This window comes from Vanacampus margaritifer, chromosome 5 (genome assembly GCF_051991255.1).
Source record: "Vanacampus margaritifer isolate UIUO_Vmar chromosome 5, RoL_Vmar_1.0, whole genome shotgun sequence".
Taxonomy (NCBI): Eukaryota; Metazoa; Chordata; class Actinopteri; order Syngnathiformes; family Syngnathidae; genus Vanacampus; species Vanacampus margaritifer.
In genome coordinates, this window is record NC_135436.1 from 29939744 (window position 1) to 29955421 (window position 15678).

The 15678-nt window shown below is 42.0% G+C and overlaps 1 protein-coding gene across 1 annotated transcript; it reads left to right on the plus strand.

Annotated features, from left to right (window-relative positions):
* The first annotated feature begins 1039 nt into the window (after positions 1-1039).
* On the plus strand, positions 1040-15282 carry LOC144052373 (protein sel-1 homolog 3). The gene is made up of 23 exons (XM_077566369.1): positions 1040-1102; positions 1175-1655; positions 2468-2594; positions 3021-3142; positions 3419-3534; positions 3611-3672; positions 4030-4162; positions 4979-5114; positions 5194-5319; positions 6130-6335; positions 7076-7255; positions 8746-8865; positions 8945-9085; positions 9450-9512; positions 10176-10349; positions 11369-11496; positions 11583-11666; positions 12303-12393; positions 12477-12564; positions 13579-13688; positions 13800-13930; positions 14026-14128; positions 14893-15282. The coding sequence occupies exons 1-23, from the start codon at positions 1055-1057 to the stop codon at positions 14974-14976; spliced, it is 3054 nt and encodes a 1017-aa protein (XP_077422495.1). The 5' UTR covers positions 1040-1054; the 3' UTR covers positions 14977-15282.
* The last annotated feature ends 396 nt before the right edge of the window (positions 15283-15678 follow it).

Below are 15678 nucleotides of genomic sequence, written 5' to 3' on the forward strand. Positions count from 1 at the left end.
TATATTGAGGCGGAACGCTCACCCCAGTGTTTAAATCATACATACGCTTGCTTGCAGCAGGCTTTTTTGCTTGTGTTACCACAGCATCCTATTTCGGCAATATTTCTTCGGCTCCAATTTTATTTCGGCTGAAAAAAAATTAAAAATATTTATATATATATTTATATATTTTTTTTTATATATTTATATTTATATATATATATATATATATATATATATATATATATATATATATATATATATATATATATATATATATATATATATATTTATATATATACATTTATATATATATATATATATATATATATATATATATACACACATTTATTCATTTATTGTTAATGAATCGTGCTGTTTCTAATGACCTTGTTCCATCGTTGTCAAAAATGGGCTCATGAGAATGGCAGCAAGACTGTAATGATCTTTAGCTTTGGAGAAAAACTTCAGAGTCGCATACGTTTGTTAATGTGGTCTCTCGTTTAGAGCAATTGGAGGCGAGGTTAGGTGAGAAAGGAAAAGGAAAAAAATGGTTTGGCACTCCAGTGAGCCAGCATTCATAAATCGATGGTGGTGGTGCTATTAGCTAGTCTAGAGCGCCCCCTGGAGGCCACGACTTCATAGGTGGCACAAGTACTCATTCAGTATTTAAGTAAAAGTACAACAGCAGCTTATAGTACAGTAACATATTTATACTTTGCTTTTCCACCACCGGGTACACTAAAGGTACCATTGAAGTTACATTTCAAAATCGCCTTTATTGGCCAACTATGTCAAACATAACGAGTCTCTGGTAGTCTGAGCTGCACTTGTATTGCAGAACAAGCATCAAAAACGAACATGACACGTGCGAATATAAAGTCTGGACGTCATATGAGGGTGACCCTCCCTGACTGAATACTCAGTCGTTGGCTGCAAGGAACAGTGAGCTATTCAATATTGACTTTGGCAATCAGGTGGAGCCGGATTAGGTCCGGGTGTGAAGGCTTTGTGCTGGACTTTTCTTTTCTTTCTTTTTTTCATCCAGTGCAGCTCGACCATCTTGAATGGCAACATGGATTTGCAGTACACCTCCATCTGCGAGCTGTGGCTCAGCGTGCAGGTACGAGCTGCTTTCTTTCTTTTTTTTGTAGTCTAGAAAAAACTGGAAACTCAAACGTGTCATTTTTCATAGGTGGTCTTAGCATTGGACTCAGTGCGACTCCTGAATCCCCCCCAGGAGCCTGTTCTACGTCATCCGTTGGAGGTTTTCTATTCTTGTGACGGACCAGCCGCCGTCCAACTGGACTTCACGGTGACTTTCGACATCGGCGAGAGTTCCACATCGCTGCTAAGGCGATGGCGTTGCATCCCGGGAAAACCCCGAAAAAGGACCGTGCAGGTGAGCCTGCCCGATTGGTTGGTCTACAGACCGGACGCGATCGTTCCCGAGTCCCGATGGGTGCTGAGCTGCATCCTGGGAGCGACCGTCAGGTACAGGAACAGGAACGCGGGCGATGGCGAGTGGACGGTCGCAGCGCAACACGTCGCAACTTTACAGCCGCGGTCCGAGTTTGGTCGACCCGCCAAGCAGCATGACGTCACCTTCGTTTGGAGCGCGACAATGCTGGCATTGACGCAAGACCGCGCGCGGGAAAAATGCCCGGTGGAGCAAGGTAAGCTGTGTTACCACGAAAAAAAAAAAAAAAAGAGAGAGAGCGAACTACATATTGTGTGTTCATAAACTTAGTCTGCCAAAAGTCCCCTAACTTATTGCTAAAATACAATTCATAAAGCCATAAATGGGCTAACGGAACTCGTGTCGGTGCTGCGGTAAAACTTTAAAGAAACTGATGTTTGATCAATGTCATTGTAGATTAGTTGCTACGATTCTGTGTGTTTCTTTAACAAATCTACATATAGAATACATGTATATTATTATTATTATTATAATTATATTGCCCTCTAGGGGTCCAGGCCCACACAGACTAAAAGGAGCAAGTCCCATGCCTGTTAATGATCATGAATTATCATCACAAAACTTTTCAATTCTTTACATCGGCGATTCAAGCCTTGGCGCCATATTTGTTAACGTCGCTCTTTATTGAGCCAAGGCACATTTATGGATATATATATATAATGATGGTCTAGCCTCAATTCACTCACAAATGTACTTTCATGCGGAATCTGGGCCTTTTTTAGTCAAACACAAATCTATTAATGATGTATGAATGGCTTTGTGTGGAAAACCAAGTTTAATTAGATCTGTTTTGACCTTGAACAAAAATAAAAGTATCCCAAAATTATTAATTTTTTTTTTTGCCCTAAAACGTGATGACTTTTCAGAAAGAGAGAAACCAAAGTCCAGTTCAGTTTTTTTTTTCAATTTTGTATTGAATATCATCGACCTTAATCTTGGCCAGTAATAGAATTTACAGTATTCCAACCGGCAAACATTCAGCCTCGTTCATCCGCTCTGTCTGTTCAGAAACAGCGCCTTTGCTGTCCTCCATCTTTGCTTCTACGGGAGAAAATTTCGGCATCGTCAAGAATCTTGGGCCCCACGCCAGCGATGTTCTGGAATACCTGCGACTTCAGTCCCAAACGTTCCCCTGGTGCGTGCGAGGATCTCTGCAGCAGTTCAACAACGACAAGCAGTTGTTCAATCAAAAATCAGAAAGTCATTCATTATTTGTCATTATTGTTTGAATCAACGAAAACTATTTTTGCTCCATAATTCAGTTTTAGGCTCAGATAGAAAAAAACGAAATGAGCTGAGATTGATTTTAATCTTGAACTGGACAAACGAAATACGGCGGAACGTCGGAGTTTGAACGTCTCGGAACTCGTACAATTCGGACATCAACCCAAAAATGTTTCGGAACTTGAACAATTCGGACTTTGCACACTTCGCAGGAACAAATTCTGTTCAAACTCCGAGTTCCCATCAGTCAATGTTAGTTTCGGGGGATTTTTGATTGACATTTAAAAAGAGAAAGAAGAAATGCTACTCAGACTAACCGGTGCCCTCTGCTGGACAGGTGCATGTTCTCCATTTGGATATTGCTGACCCGACACTGTCGGGTTAGCGCGTGCGGGCTGCTTCACCACATTGACTCCCACAACAACTACGCTTCGCCGACTATACTCCTCACTCAATCAGGTGTGATATTTTTCGATATTTAATTTTATATATATAATTATTTATTTATTTATTTTTTGAATATCTTTTTTTTTTACTGTGGTGTTTGTTGTTTTTATTTCCTTTTATATTTATTTTTGATATTTAATTATTGAATGATATTTTTTATATCCCTTTTTATTTTCACTTTTATTCATCTATTTATTTATTTTTTAATTTTGGCAGTTTTGCTCCTCTAAAGATTCTAGTCTAAGTGGGTAAACTCCTCCATGAATCCATCCCGGATTTTCTGTTCAGGCCTGCTGCATGTCCAAGTGCACGGCGGGCCGGGGGAATCCACCGCCATCCTCTTCCCGCACGAGGTGCCTTTGAGCAAGTGGTGTCAGCTGACGGTGACGTTGAAAGGCAGAGAGGTGAGTCGTGTGACCCGGCGGCGCCTTCAATCACCGCGGAGACGATGACAAAAAAGTTGACGGACGTGTCGTCCAGGTGACGATCGCCGTAGTTTGCTTGGGAAAGGAGACGAGAACCGTCATGCAGACAGAGAACAGGTGAGTTTGTGTAGAAGGGATGCGGGCAATCGAGTGAGTCTGAAAGTCTTCACTTAAAAAAAAAGAAGAAAAAAAGAACATTTCAAAAATGAGGTCCTGTAACCAGTTTTGCTTAGCATGACATTTGATAGTCACAATTACACCCACAAAAAGGCCATGTTTGGTGCCTTGCCTTAAAAATCCAAACTTCAATAATTAAGGCCAAGAAACCAGTTCAACTGGAGCAACATGAAGTGGGCTGGCCACGTCTGGCCTGAGTTAATAATCCACAAAATAAGTCACACCCAGAAACACATGCAAAGTCCGCCATTTTGGTTCATCTGTTCCTAAAAATGCGTTGTTGTTTTCTATTTGCAGGTTGAGCCATGACATCCGGCTGGACGACACCGACGGCTACTTTGTGATGGCTGGCGGGAGGTACGTGCCGGGCGCCGAAGGCTTCTTTGGCCCGTCGGTTTACTACCGGAACCGAGTGCCGCCTCAGAACCCGGTAAGCCACAAAACCCAACCTTGCAACTTTTTGTTAGAGCTGTCAAACAATATTTTTTTTTAATCAGATTAAACACATTTTAGAATTTTGATGAATCACAATTAATCTCTTGATTAAAAAGCCTTTTTTTTTTTTAAATCACATTTTTTGCCCGCCAAATTTGACAAGCACCTGTTGTTAATTCTATTGACATTTAATGTTAATGTTATGCTCATCCTCCTCTTTTTACAATCAGTTAATTACTTGCATAATTTAAAATGGGAAAAAAAATGACCCCAATGTTTTGACATGAACACGTTGTTCTGAATGTCATCAAAAAAGTTTGGCCTTAGCCCCTGATGCTAGCTAGCTAGCTAGCTAGCTCCCTAGCCGGTAAACGAGCACCATGGGAGCTAGCTAGGGAGCTAGCTAGCAAGCACCTGAAAAAAAAAAACTCTGCCACAATTTGGCTTTAGCCCCTGATGCTATCTTGCCATCTAGCTAGCTCCCTAGTCAGTAAACGAGCACCATGGGAGCCAGCTAGGGAGCTAGCTAGCTAGCATTTTGGGGCTAAAGCCAAACTGTGGTAGGGTTTTTACTTTCTGCACGTGGATTTGCCACCTCTGAATGTCATACATAAACATTTATTAAATGCTTTACTTTGATGCATTTAATACATAAAGGATTAACTGCGCTCACAATTAATAATGTCATTAATCTTTGTTAATACACAATTAATTCGATTTTTTTGTGTGTGATTAATTCATTAGTTAGCGCTATTTATCATTGAAGTTTATTTTTATTTTTTTATTCTTACGATGGTTCCTCCCATCCCAGTCAGAAGTCGTTCTTCCCAACGTCATAAGAGATGTGGACCTAACTAGATGGATGCACACCTGCCGAGAATTTTCCCTCCATGTAAACCAAAGCATCAACTTCTACTCCCGCCTGGCTCAGCGCAGCACAGAATCAAGTAGTAAACGTCTTATGCCACTAGGTGGCGCCGACATCATTTCCGGGCACCTTTTGTGACTTCTCTTTTGTATTTCCAGGCAACCGTTTGGAGGTTTTCCTCAGTGGGAAGCAGCAGAAGGATGCAACCAACACGTGCGAGTTGTGGGAGGGGACGCTTCCGCCATACGTTGCCAAAATTGCAGAGTATTTGGCTTTCAAACGCGGTAAGAGCGGCAGACACCTTTTAGAAACCGATTGTCTGTGCAGATTTTTGGCATCTTGACAAATATCGGCATCTGAAGGCCGATAAAGCTGGTATCGCACCGAGCGGTGAATGCTTGCAAACATTTGTGGGTTTTCATCAGGATTTATGAGATGTTCACAGTTTTTTTGTTTTTTTTTCACAAACATATTCAGACCACCGTCTTGAAACCTTATTCGAACCCTGACGAAAATCCCAAATGAGCTACATTCGCATGCATTTGTCGCTCAGTGACATAAAAGGGAACTTTTCATTCATGGATTTATTTAAATTTCCACTTGATAAAAAAAATGATGCTGACGCTGAGAACTCTTCACTTTTTATTTTTTGAAAAAAAAAATTTTTAATTAAGAAATGATGTTGAAATTTTGGACAATTTTATTTACAGTAGAAAACTTTAGGGACGTATTTACTTACAAGTACTTCGTTTTCAATTGAACTTAACACATGCTGATGACCCTGGAAGCTCCCTGCAATTTTTTTTTTAATTAAAAAAAAATATTTATGTGTTTAAAATGAAAAGAAAAGGCTTTATTATGAATTATTTATATTTTCTCTTTGACTGCAAATTCTACCGCTAATATTTTTTGTTGTTGCTTAAAGTATCGGTTATTGGTCTCCTTGACTACGAGTAATCGGTCTCTAAACAGAAAACTTTTGGCAACTTCCGTATCACTGCACAACTGCACGTCATTTACGGACGCTCTAAAAAAAACTACATGTTTGCAAAGGCGTTTTTGCGTTTTGAATGTGGATTTGTCATCTTTGGCAGGCGGAAGAGACGTCGGGCCCGAAGCGCTGGGCCGAGCGCTGTATTCGCTGTCCCTTCGCAAACTGAACGCCGCGAGCAGCGTGCGAGTCTTGGCCCAAATCTTACCCGGGCTGCTAAAAGCCGCCTGCTTGAATAACACGGCAGCTCTGCACATGTCCTCCGTCCTCTACAGCTTGGACATGGGGGTGGACAAGGAGCCCAATAAGGTGCGTTCTCATCAGTCAGCACCAGCAACTCCAAAAAAGCTGGGTCCAGACTATAGGGGGCGGTGTAGGCCGTCTACAACAGCCAAACAACGATAATGACCATCATTAAAACCATCATTAGTGGTCTGCCATACTGCAAATTATGGTATCGATCCGATACCAAGTAAATACAGGACCAGTATCGCCGATTTTGAAAATGATGGTATATAATATATATTCATTTCTTTTAATTAACACTTTTTCACTGAAGCAACCCCCTTCGCTCCCGGCTGTTTTACTGGATTTTGACTGATTTTGCAAGGCCCACAGAAAATTGTGTTCTATTGCTATAAAAACATGGAACCTCCTAAAAAGAAAGATTAGAGTCGCTTCTTTCATCAGGATTTAAAAAAAATATTTCTATCTGTTTACGTTTTGCAGCAATTAGCATTACCATAGAGCGAAGTTTCATCATTATTCACATTCCTGTTGAAAACACTGGCAAAAAGAGCTTTTTGCAACATGGCCCTGGTTGATCTCTTATACCTTGCTGCCACCTGCTGGCCATTTTTGTAATAACTACCATTGCTTCACGCGTTCTCTTCAGTTGAGAGGCTGCATCAAAGCCTTCTGTATGCTCTACCATAAAAAAAAAGTATAAATATGTCTTTGGGACACTGATAATATTTGAAATAGAACGTATTTATATGTTTTTGCATGCCGCAAGTCTGTCATGGCGCAAGTTGTCCTATCGTTGCCAGGCGTGGATGCTGGCCCTGTTAGCGGCCCAGAAGGACCATCGCTTGGCTCTGCTGCAACTGGGCCACCTGCACCACCGGGGCCAACACGGGGGCCACGTAGACCAGGACCTGGCCTATGCGTACTACGCTAACATGGCCAGACAGACCATTGTGGACCGGCAGAATCCCTCGCCGGAGCAGGTGATGCCTTCGCTTCAGGGAGCTGCTTGATTTTGTTGGATTTTTCAATCCGTTTGTCCATCAGCGGTCATACGTCCATTATTTGCATATGGGAAAGACAATTCATAATGGGGTGGGAAAAAATACCTGGCAAATGTCCCTGTCCCTTCACACTTGTTTTTTTTTTGCCCCCCGCAAATTAGGAAAAAAACAAAAACAAAAACGGCATCTGCCAGGTTTTTGTGATGTAAAAAAAAAGAGACCAACATGAATAATTGTATATTTCACCCCCCCCCCCTCCGACAATTAATATGACATAACTTCTACAACTCAACTGGACCTTTTAATAATCTTTTGCGAGGTAAAGTAAAAAATAAACAACTGCAATAATGTGGTTGCACAAGTGTGCACACCCTCATAACACGGTTGTGGCTATGTTCAGAATTAACCAATCACATTCAAATTCATGTTAAATGGGAGTCGATAAGTTCAGTCATTATTTTTTGGGGAAAAATTTTATAAAATACACCACAGAATAAGAAATGACTTTCCCACTATTTTTGTGGCATGACCAGAGGTGGCAAATCCAAGTGCATAAAGTAAAAACCCTGCCACAGTTTGGCTTTAGCCTCAGGTGCTAGCTTGCTAGCTCCCTAGCTAGCTCCCATGGTCCTCCTTTGCTTGCTAGGGAGCTAGTTAGCTAGCTAGCATCAGGGGTGAAAGCCAAATGTGGCAGGGTTGTTAACTTTTTACTTTCAGGTGCTAGCTAGCTAGCTCCCATGGTGCTCGTTGACCTGCTATGTAGCTTGTTAGCTAGCTAGTGAAGGTATTATTTGATTACTTTATTAAGTGTAATCTTTGCGTGTTCAAAATAATTGCATTGAGATCTCATGAAGAAGTTTTCCTTGCAAAGATTTATTAAGAGCTCTTAAGACACAAGTGGAAGCTTACATGTTAAGCAATGTCTAGCCAGCAAGTGTGTACCGAATAGCAAACAGCTACTCTTTTTATACATGAAAAAGCTTCCTCTCCCCCTCTCAGGCTGGACAAAGGGTTCGTAATTATAATAAGCAGACATGTGATATACCGACATGTTTACTCCAGCTCCCCTACCAGCCCGGAAATATGATGTAGACAGGTTTTGATCTTGGACCTTCAATTTTTACGACATAATGAGTAATGGCGTGAGAACTTGACTCCCTTTAAAACATACACATTCTTATCTTCATGAGAACTTGACTCCCATACACATTCTTATCTCAAGAGCTGGAAGGGAGTAACAAGTTCCAATATATTTGAAAACAACATTATCACAGTGTTATTTTCCCTTAACTACACAGTTATATGGCATCTATATACTTATAAGTAGATTCACAAACAGTAAAAATATAAATTGAAAATGTTAAATGTCAACACGAGCTAGCATCAAGGGCTAAAGCCAAACTGTGGCCGTGTTTTTACGTGACACGACGAAGCCTAAAGTGTCTTCTTGAATGATTTGTGGTGTTCAGGCGTATGTTGAGGACATCTACCTGCACAACGACGACATCCTGAGCCTTCAGACCAACGAAGACCACCACATCTTCCAGTGGCTGAAGTTTCAGGCTTCCCGAGGGGCCCCTGACGCGGAGGTACGCAGCAGCACCGCCGCCGTTCCCTGAAGTCGAACAAACGAACAAGACTCACGATCCTCCACCCTCATTGTTGCAGCAAGCGTTGTCTCGCATGCTGTTCTGGGGCCAGCAGGGGGTGTCGCGCAACATCGAGGCGGCTCTGAGGCACTACGAGAGGGGGGCGCTCGGCCTGGAGGACCCCGTGTCCATGTACGACTTTGCCATCGTCCTCTTGCAGGTCCATTTCAAGCCCATTTCCACTGTTTTGGATGGCAGCGGCAAATTGGCAATTTGTGTCTTCAAAAACTTTCCCCGTTGAAATGAATGAAAATGACATGAAGTCAGTCGGGAAATAGACAAAAATAATAATCATCTGTTTCATTTGATAAAGGAAACGTTTGAGTCTCTTGTTACAACTCCGGACTGTCATTAAGTCGTCTTTAGGGAATAGAAAGAAAAAATAAAATTTCTGAATTTTTGTGTATGAAGATCACTTTTCACAAAATCTAAAATAAGGTGAGCAACTTGTTGTAACTAAAAAGCTGCTGAATTGTGGCACACACTTCTGCAGTTTGATGTGAACTTATGTTGCGCCTCCGCAGGGTCACGGGGTCGAAAAGGACATTCCCAAAGCCATCCGCTTATTGAAGAAATCAATGAAGAAGGTTTGATCATCACAATGATTTTCTTGATGATAGATTTCCCTTTATTTGTTTTGCGTGGTTTCTATTCTGCATGTCGGCTTGAAACAGGAGCCATCGCGTGAACTTTCATCCTTAACTCATTCATTGCCATTGACGGCTATGAACGTCAAAAATTCATTTCAACTATTTCTATTAGTTTAATTTTTTTCCCACTTTTGTTAACAAGAGTATGAAAACCTAGAAATGTTTTTATTGAAAATTTAGAACAGATATAAAATTTGTGATTAATCATGAGTTAACTAGTGAAGAAATGCGATTAATTACGATTAACATTTTAATTGCCTGTCGCCCCTAATTTTTAATCATCTTTTTTTATTATTATTTTTTTTATGAATTTATGGCAGTGAATGAGATCATGTACGGAGCCCCTCTGGTGCCAGAGTATGAAAAAATATGACTATATTTTTTTGCTAATCTGTTTAGCAATCTGTACAGATGAGTAAACTGTGGGTTGGTTCAGATTAGCATAAATTTTTTTTTTCATACCCTGGCACCACAGGGGCTCCGTGATAATGACTTTTTTGACTGTAGATATTTGTGGCAAGCGTGTCGTACAATCCGTCATTATCGCCACCAAGTGGCCAAAGTAGACAGTTCTGACAAGGCCCTTATTTGGCCCGTCAGGGTTTCGTCCCCGCCATCAGCGCGCTGGCCTGGTACTACGAGCGCTTGGAGTCGGACTACGAGAAGGCGGTGGAGCTGTGGGAGCGGGCCGACGCCCTCCACAGCCCCGACGCCGCTCTCAACCTGGGCATCGTCTACTCGCTCGGGCTTTACCCGCAAAGACCCGCCGACCAGGTGGGCGGGGGGCTTCAATGACCCCCATACTTGACACAAAATTCACCTCAACGGCAACATTTTTCTATTCGTATACTTAAATATCCCGCTCAAGTTTTCACACTTTTTGGCCACTTTCCCATCATTTCACATTTTCCAGGAGAAAAGAAACCATTCAGACAAATTGAGGAATGAAATTCAGCATTTCTCAATTGAATCCAATCATTCTGTCTTTCAAAGGCTCAGCATTATTAGTTTAGAAAACTGAACTCAAATTCATCCATTGTCAACATTCAACATGACTTGAAAATGTTCAGAATTCCGTTTTTTTTGAAGAATTTCACATTTGATGAAAATTCCTGAATTGAGGAATTCCGCAGAGCAACTTTGTCACATTTTACGTTTCCTTCATTTTAGAGCTGTGAAAATTCATCGATTAATCCACAAGTAGTCGATGATCAAATTAATCGACAACTATTTGAATCATCGAATAATCGCTTGGAGACATTTTTTTATTTAAAATTGTTCACTGATTTCTGTAGTCCTTCATGAAAGAAAACTGATGATCATCAATCAAATCTGGTTTTATTTTGGCAAACATTGACCGAACCGGTGACATCAGCTGACCCTTTTTGTAATCACTAAATACGAATACAAAGTATGAAATATCCACCAGTAAGTTAGTGAACTTAATAAACAGTAACCCGAGGATTTTGTCTTTTTTTTGTAACAAAATACACTTTAACGCAAAATTAAGACGAATTCCATGAATCGATTGAATAATCGATAGATTATCCATCCATCCATTTTCCTGAGCGCTTATTCCTCGCAAGGGTGGCTGGAGCCTATCCCAGCCGGCTTGGAGCAGTAGGCGGGTTCACCCTCAACTGGTTGCCAGCCAATCGCAGTCGATAGATGAATGGATTGTAAAAATCTTCGCTAGCGACAGCACTACTTCATTTGTAATTCAACAGCGTTTCGTTTGAGTGTCAACTCAAATTGCAGTTTCTGCCTGAATTCATGGCGCGTTCTTTCCGCAGTTCACGGCCTACGAGTACTTCCTGAAGGCGGCCGAGCGAGGGCACATCAGGGGCGCAGCGGAAGTGGCCGACGTCTGGTCCACCGGGCTCGCCGGTGGCGTCGGTCGCCGGCCGTCGGACGCTGTCTTGTGGGCTCATTTTCTTTTTCATTCTCATCAAAACGTCGTCCTGGCCTGACGACGGCGTCCTAACGCGTCTCCGTACTCGCCCGCAGGTGGGCAAAGTGGGCGGCGGAGCAAAATGGCTACCTGGGTCGTCTGTTGCGGCGAGCCCTGGACGCCTTCTTGAAGAGGGACCTGTAAGTGTGACCGACCACTCGGGATCAATCAACTCATTCACTGCCATTGACGGCTATAGACGTCAAAAATTCTGTTGAACTATTTCTATTAGTTTAACTTTTTTTTTTCCATTTTTGTTCACAAGAGTATGAAAACTGAGAAAAATATATTTTATTGTATATTTAGAACAGATATAAAATTTGTGATTAATCGTGAGTTAACTCGTGAAGTCATGCGATTAATTCCGATTACAAATTTCAATCGCCTGATGCCCCTAATTTTTAATAATCTTTTTTTTTATTTAAGAAAAGATTATGAAAAATGAGGCGATCGTAATTAATCACATGACTTCACTAGTTAACTCACGATTAATCACAAATTTTATATCTGTTCTAATAGAATAAAAAAAATGATAGCTTTTCATACTGTTAAAAATGTTAAACTAATAGAAATAAAAAAAAGAAGACTTTTTGACGTCTCCAGCCGTCAATGGCAGTGAATGAGTTAAGTTAAGTCTAATCCAGAGTTTGTGGACGCTGTCTAGCCAGTTTAAGCTGTCTCCCTCCTCCAACACAGCTGATTCAAATGATCTGTAGCCGAGAATGGGGACGCCTGGCCGGTTGTTTTGTCCCAATACTTTTTGTTGTGTTTTGCAGGCTGGTCTCGCTGGTGTATTACAAGATGGCGGCCGAGCTGGGCGTGGCCTGCGCGCAGTTCAACGTGGCGTATCTGTGCGATGAAAACCAGGCCAGTTGGCAACGCTCGTCCTGTATCGCTGTTCGCTGTTCTCATGCACTGCTGGTCATATTTGGTACTGCGTTTGTCGGCAGGCCAACTTCCTGCCCGCCGACGTCGCGCTGCACTGCAAGACGAGATATTACGAGCTCTGCAGTCGCAACCCAAAAGCCGAGCCTTACGGTAAACCACAGCAAGTGCAAATTTAAAATATATAGTCTAAGATTAAAAAATAAAAAATAAAACTTTTTAATAAGCATTAATGCGTTACATTACAGCAAAGTCAAGATTGGCATTTGTATTTTAAAAATATTGACCCCAATATCCCCCCCCCCTAATTTTTTTAAAACTGAAAATGAATATCGGCTTCAAATATCGGTTATCAGCCACTACTAATAATCGGCATCGGTATCAGCCCTGAAAAAGACATATCGGTCTATCTCTAGTTTCAAGACGGAGTTAGGCTTTTAAATTCTAGCTTTAAGACACGGTTATGTTTTCATATTAGGGTTTTCAAGCCTGGGTTTCGGGTTTCGGGTTTCGGGTTTCAGGTTGATGTTTCATGACAGGGTTTGCCAGTTTGGGTTCAGCTGGCGATGCGGCCCAAAATTTATATCCCGTATAAAACGCATCCCTTCACGGTAACACTTATAGAATTAAGTGTTGTTGTTGTTTAAAAAAAAAAAAAAAAAGTTTTTAATAATTGTCTTACTGGTTCTTTTATAGAAGCTAAATGAATTGTGGCCATTGTAAACGGCACAAGTCTAGCTTTTATATAACACAAAAGAGACTGAAATAGTGACGCAAAATGAAGCTTCATGAAACACTTGGGATTTTTTTTTTTTTTTTTTTTACTCTTATTTATTACACTGATACTCTGACGTCATCAAAATGCGCAACCGCGGTAAGACGGTCGAGTCAAAATCTCCGGCTTTGGCAATTCTGGGTCAAGCGTTTCAAGCTGTCAAATGAAAGTTTCAAGTCAGGGTTAAGATTGAATTTCTTGGGTTAGGGTTCGTGATTCAAAGGAGGGCATCTAATCAGATTTTGGTTCTCCAACAAGGGTTCGGTTTTCAAGTTGCGGGTTCGAGCATGTCCGTATGGGTTGGGTTAGGGTTTGGCTTATCCTCCTTGATGTTCCGGTCCAATTCCACTTTGACCTTTGTGCTTCCCGCGTCCCTTTTTGCACATCTGCAGCGTTGCTGAGGATGGGCGACCTGTGGTCCGAGGGTTTGGTGGACGGCCGCAAGAACTTGACTTCCGCCGCCGACATGTACAAACGGGCGGCGCTGCGGGACGAGCCGCAGGTCGCTCGCATAACTTTTTTGCATCACGTCTTGAATGACAATCGGAACCTTTTTGCTGTCAGCCGGGACGTCGCCTGTTTTTTCGAACCTTACGTACGTTTGCATCCAAAGGGTTGGTACAATCTGGGCCTGCTGGTGGAAGACGGCTTCAGGCCACCGACGGCGTTTCTCGCCCAGCTCGGCTTTTCCCCGCTGCAATTTGCAGACGACGCCGACGCGCTCCCGACCGCTTTGTACCAAAGGTTTGTTTGGAGCGCGACGTTGTTATTTGATGATCATTGGGAGGATTCGTGGTGACAAAGCGGACGCGTCCACTGACGATATTTCCCGCCAAAAGGTGTCGAGACTCTGGAAATTCCGACTCCTACCTTCCTTGCAGCTTGGCGCTCCTCAACGTGTCTTTGCTGGCCTTCCACAAGAAATATTCCACCACTATCAAGGTTCGTGTCACACTGTCGGCCTCCGTGGAGCAAAATTATATAGCAACTCATTTGCTCCCAAAAGTGTATAAATAGGTTCCATTTTAAATATGACCATGTTCCCAAAGACGTATTTATGCGTTTTTGACAGTTTTTTTTTTTAATGCTAGTGCTTACAGAAGGCTTTGACGCAGCCTCTGAACTGAAGAGAATGCATGACGCAATGGTAGTTATTACAAAAACGGCCAGCAGGTGGCAGCAGAGTATAAGAGATCAACCATGGCCTAATTGCTGCAAAACGGAAACAGATAGAAATATACTTCTTTTTTTTCTCTGATGAAAGAAGAGACTTGAATCTTTCTTTGTTTTTATAGCAATAGAACACAATATTCTGTGGGCCTTGCAAAATCTGTCAAAATCCACCGGGAGCGAAGGGGGTTGCTTCAGTCAAAATGGCTGCCAGTGAATGAGTTAATGATAATTTGGAGCCTTCTGTTTGTGCCAATAATGTAGCGGTACCACCAAATGTAGGCGTTTTTCAGGTTTCATTATTATTATTTTTTTGTGTGTTGCATGCAAAAAATTGTCTACCAAGTGAAATGTAAACTTAAACCACTTTTTTTTAACCTGATATCTGCAGCCAGATCAGCATATTGCAAATGGGAATCTGATCTCAGTTGTTAAATAAAGGTTAAAAAAAAAAATACAAATGAAAAGATCCATCCAGGGAAACAACAGTTGCTTCTGTTTTGCGTTGTGTCATTTGTGACGTTTGCCGCCGACAGTTCGTGGCCACGCTTGCGGCAGCCGCGCCGCTCGTCCTGGCGCTCCTCGGCATCCTCGTCCGACGTTTGTTAGCTCGAAGCTAACAGGAGCCGCCAGCTTTGCACATGTTGATCGTCTGGAAGGATTGTTGATTGCCCAAACAAACGTATGTGAGACTTTGTTGATCTGTTTTGTCCACAGACTTTGAAGCCAAGAATTAAAAAGCCTCCGGACATGAACGTCATGCAATATTTTATTATCCACCCCAGTAATAATGGATGGAATTGCGTTTCCAATAAAACATGTCCACTCATAACTCAAACTCGGTGTGAAACCCTCAACTATTTTTGGGGGAAACAATGCTTGGAATAGCACGAAACCCCAAATTGAAGGCTTAATACCGTCATGAAATCCGCCCTAGACTTGAAACCCGAACTCCAATTTGAAACCTTACCTTGCTTTAAAACCCCTAAATTGAAAACCGAACCCAAATTGGAATTCCGAACCCTTTCTTGAAAGCCTCAATTAAAACGCTAAACCTGGTTTGAAACCGCAACCTTGACTTGTAACACAAATTTCAGCGTGAAACGGTAACCCAATAATAATAATAATAATAATGATAATAATAATGCATGGGATTTATATAGTATTTTTCTAGACACATCCGTGCGCTCACACGTGCACGCTGTGGTGGCGGCAAGCTACTTCCTACATCCTGGGCCTGCCAGTGTGCGCCTACGGCCCCTCCCACCACCACCACCAAACATTCGCACCTTCCATACGGCAGTGTGAGCAGCAGTGGAGGC

Coding starts and splice junctions, on each gene's coding strand:
- LOC144052373 (XM_077566369.1), top strand. CDS start 1,055: ATGGATTTGCAGTACACCTCCATCTGCGAGCTGTGGCTCAGCGTGCAG. Junction 1,656..2,467: donor AAAATGCCCGGTGGAGCAAG/GTAAGCTGTGTT, acceptor CTGTCTGTTCAG/AAACAGCGCCTTTGCTGTCC. Junction 5,320..6,129: donor GTATTTGGCTTTCAAACGCG/GTAAGAGCGGCA, acceptor CATCTTTGGCAG/GCGGAAGAGACGTCGGGCCC.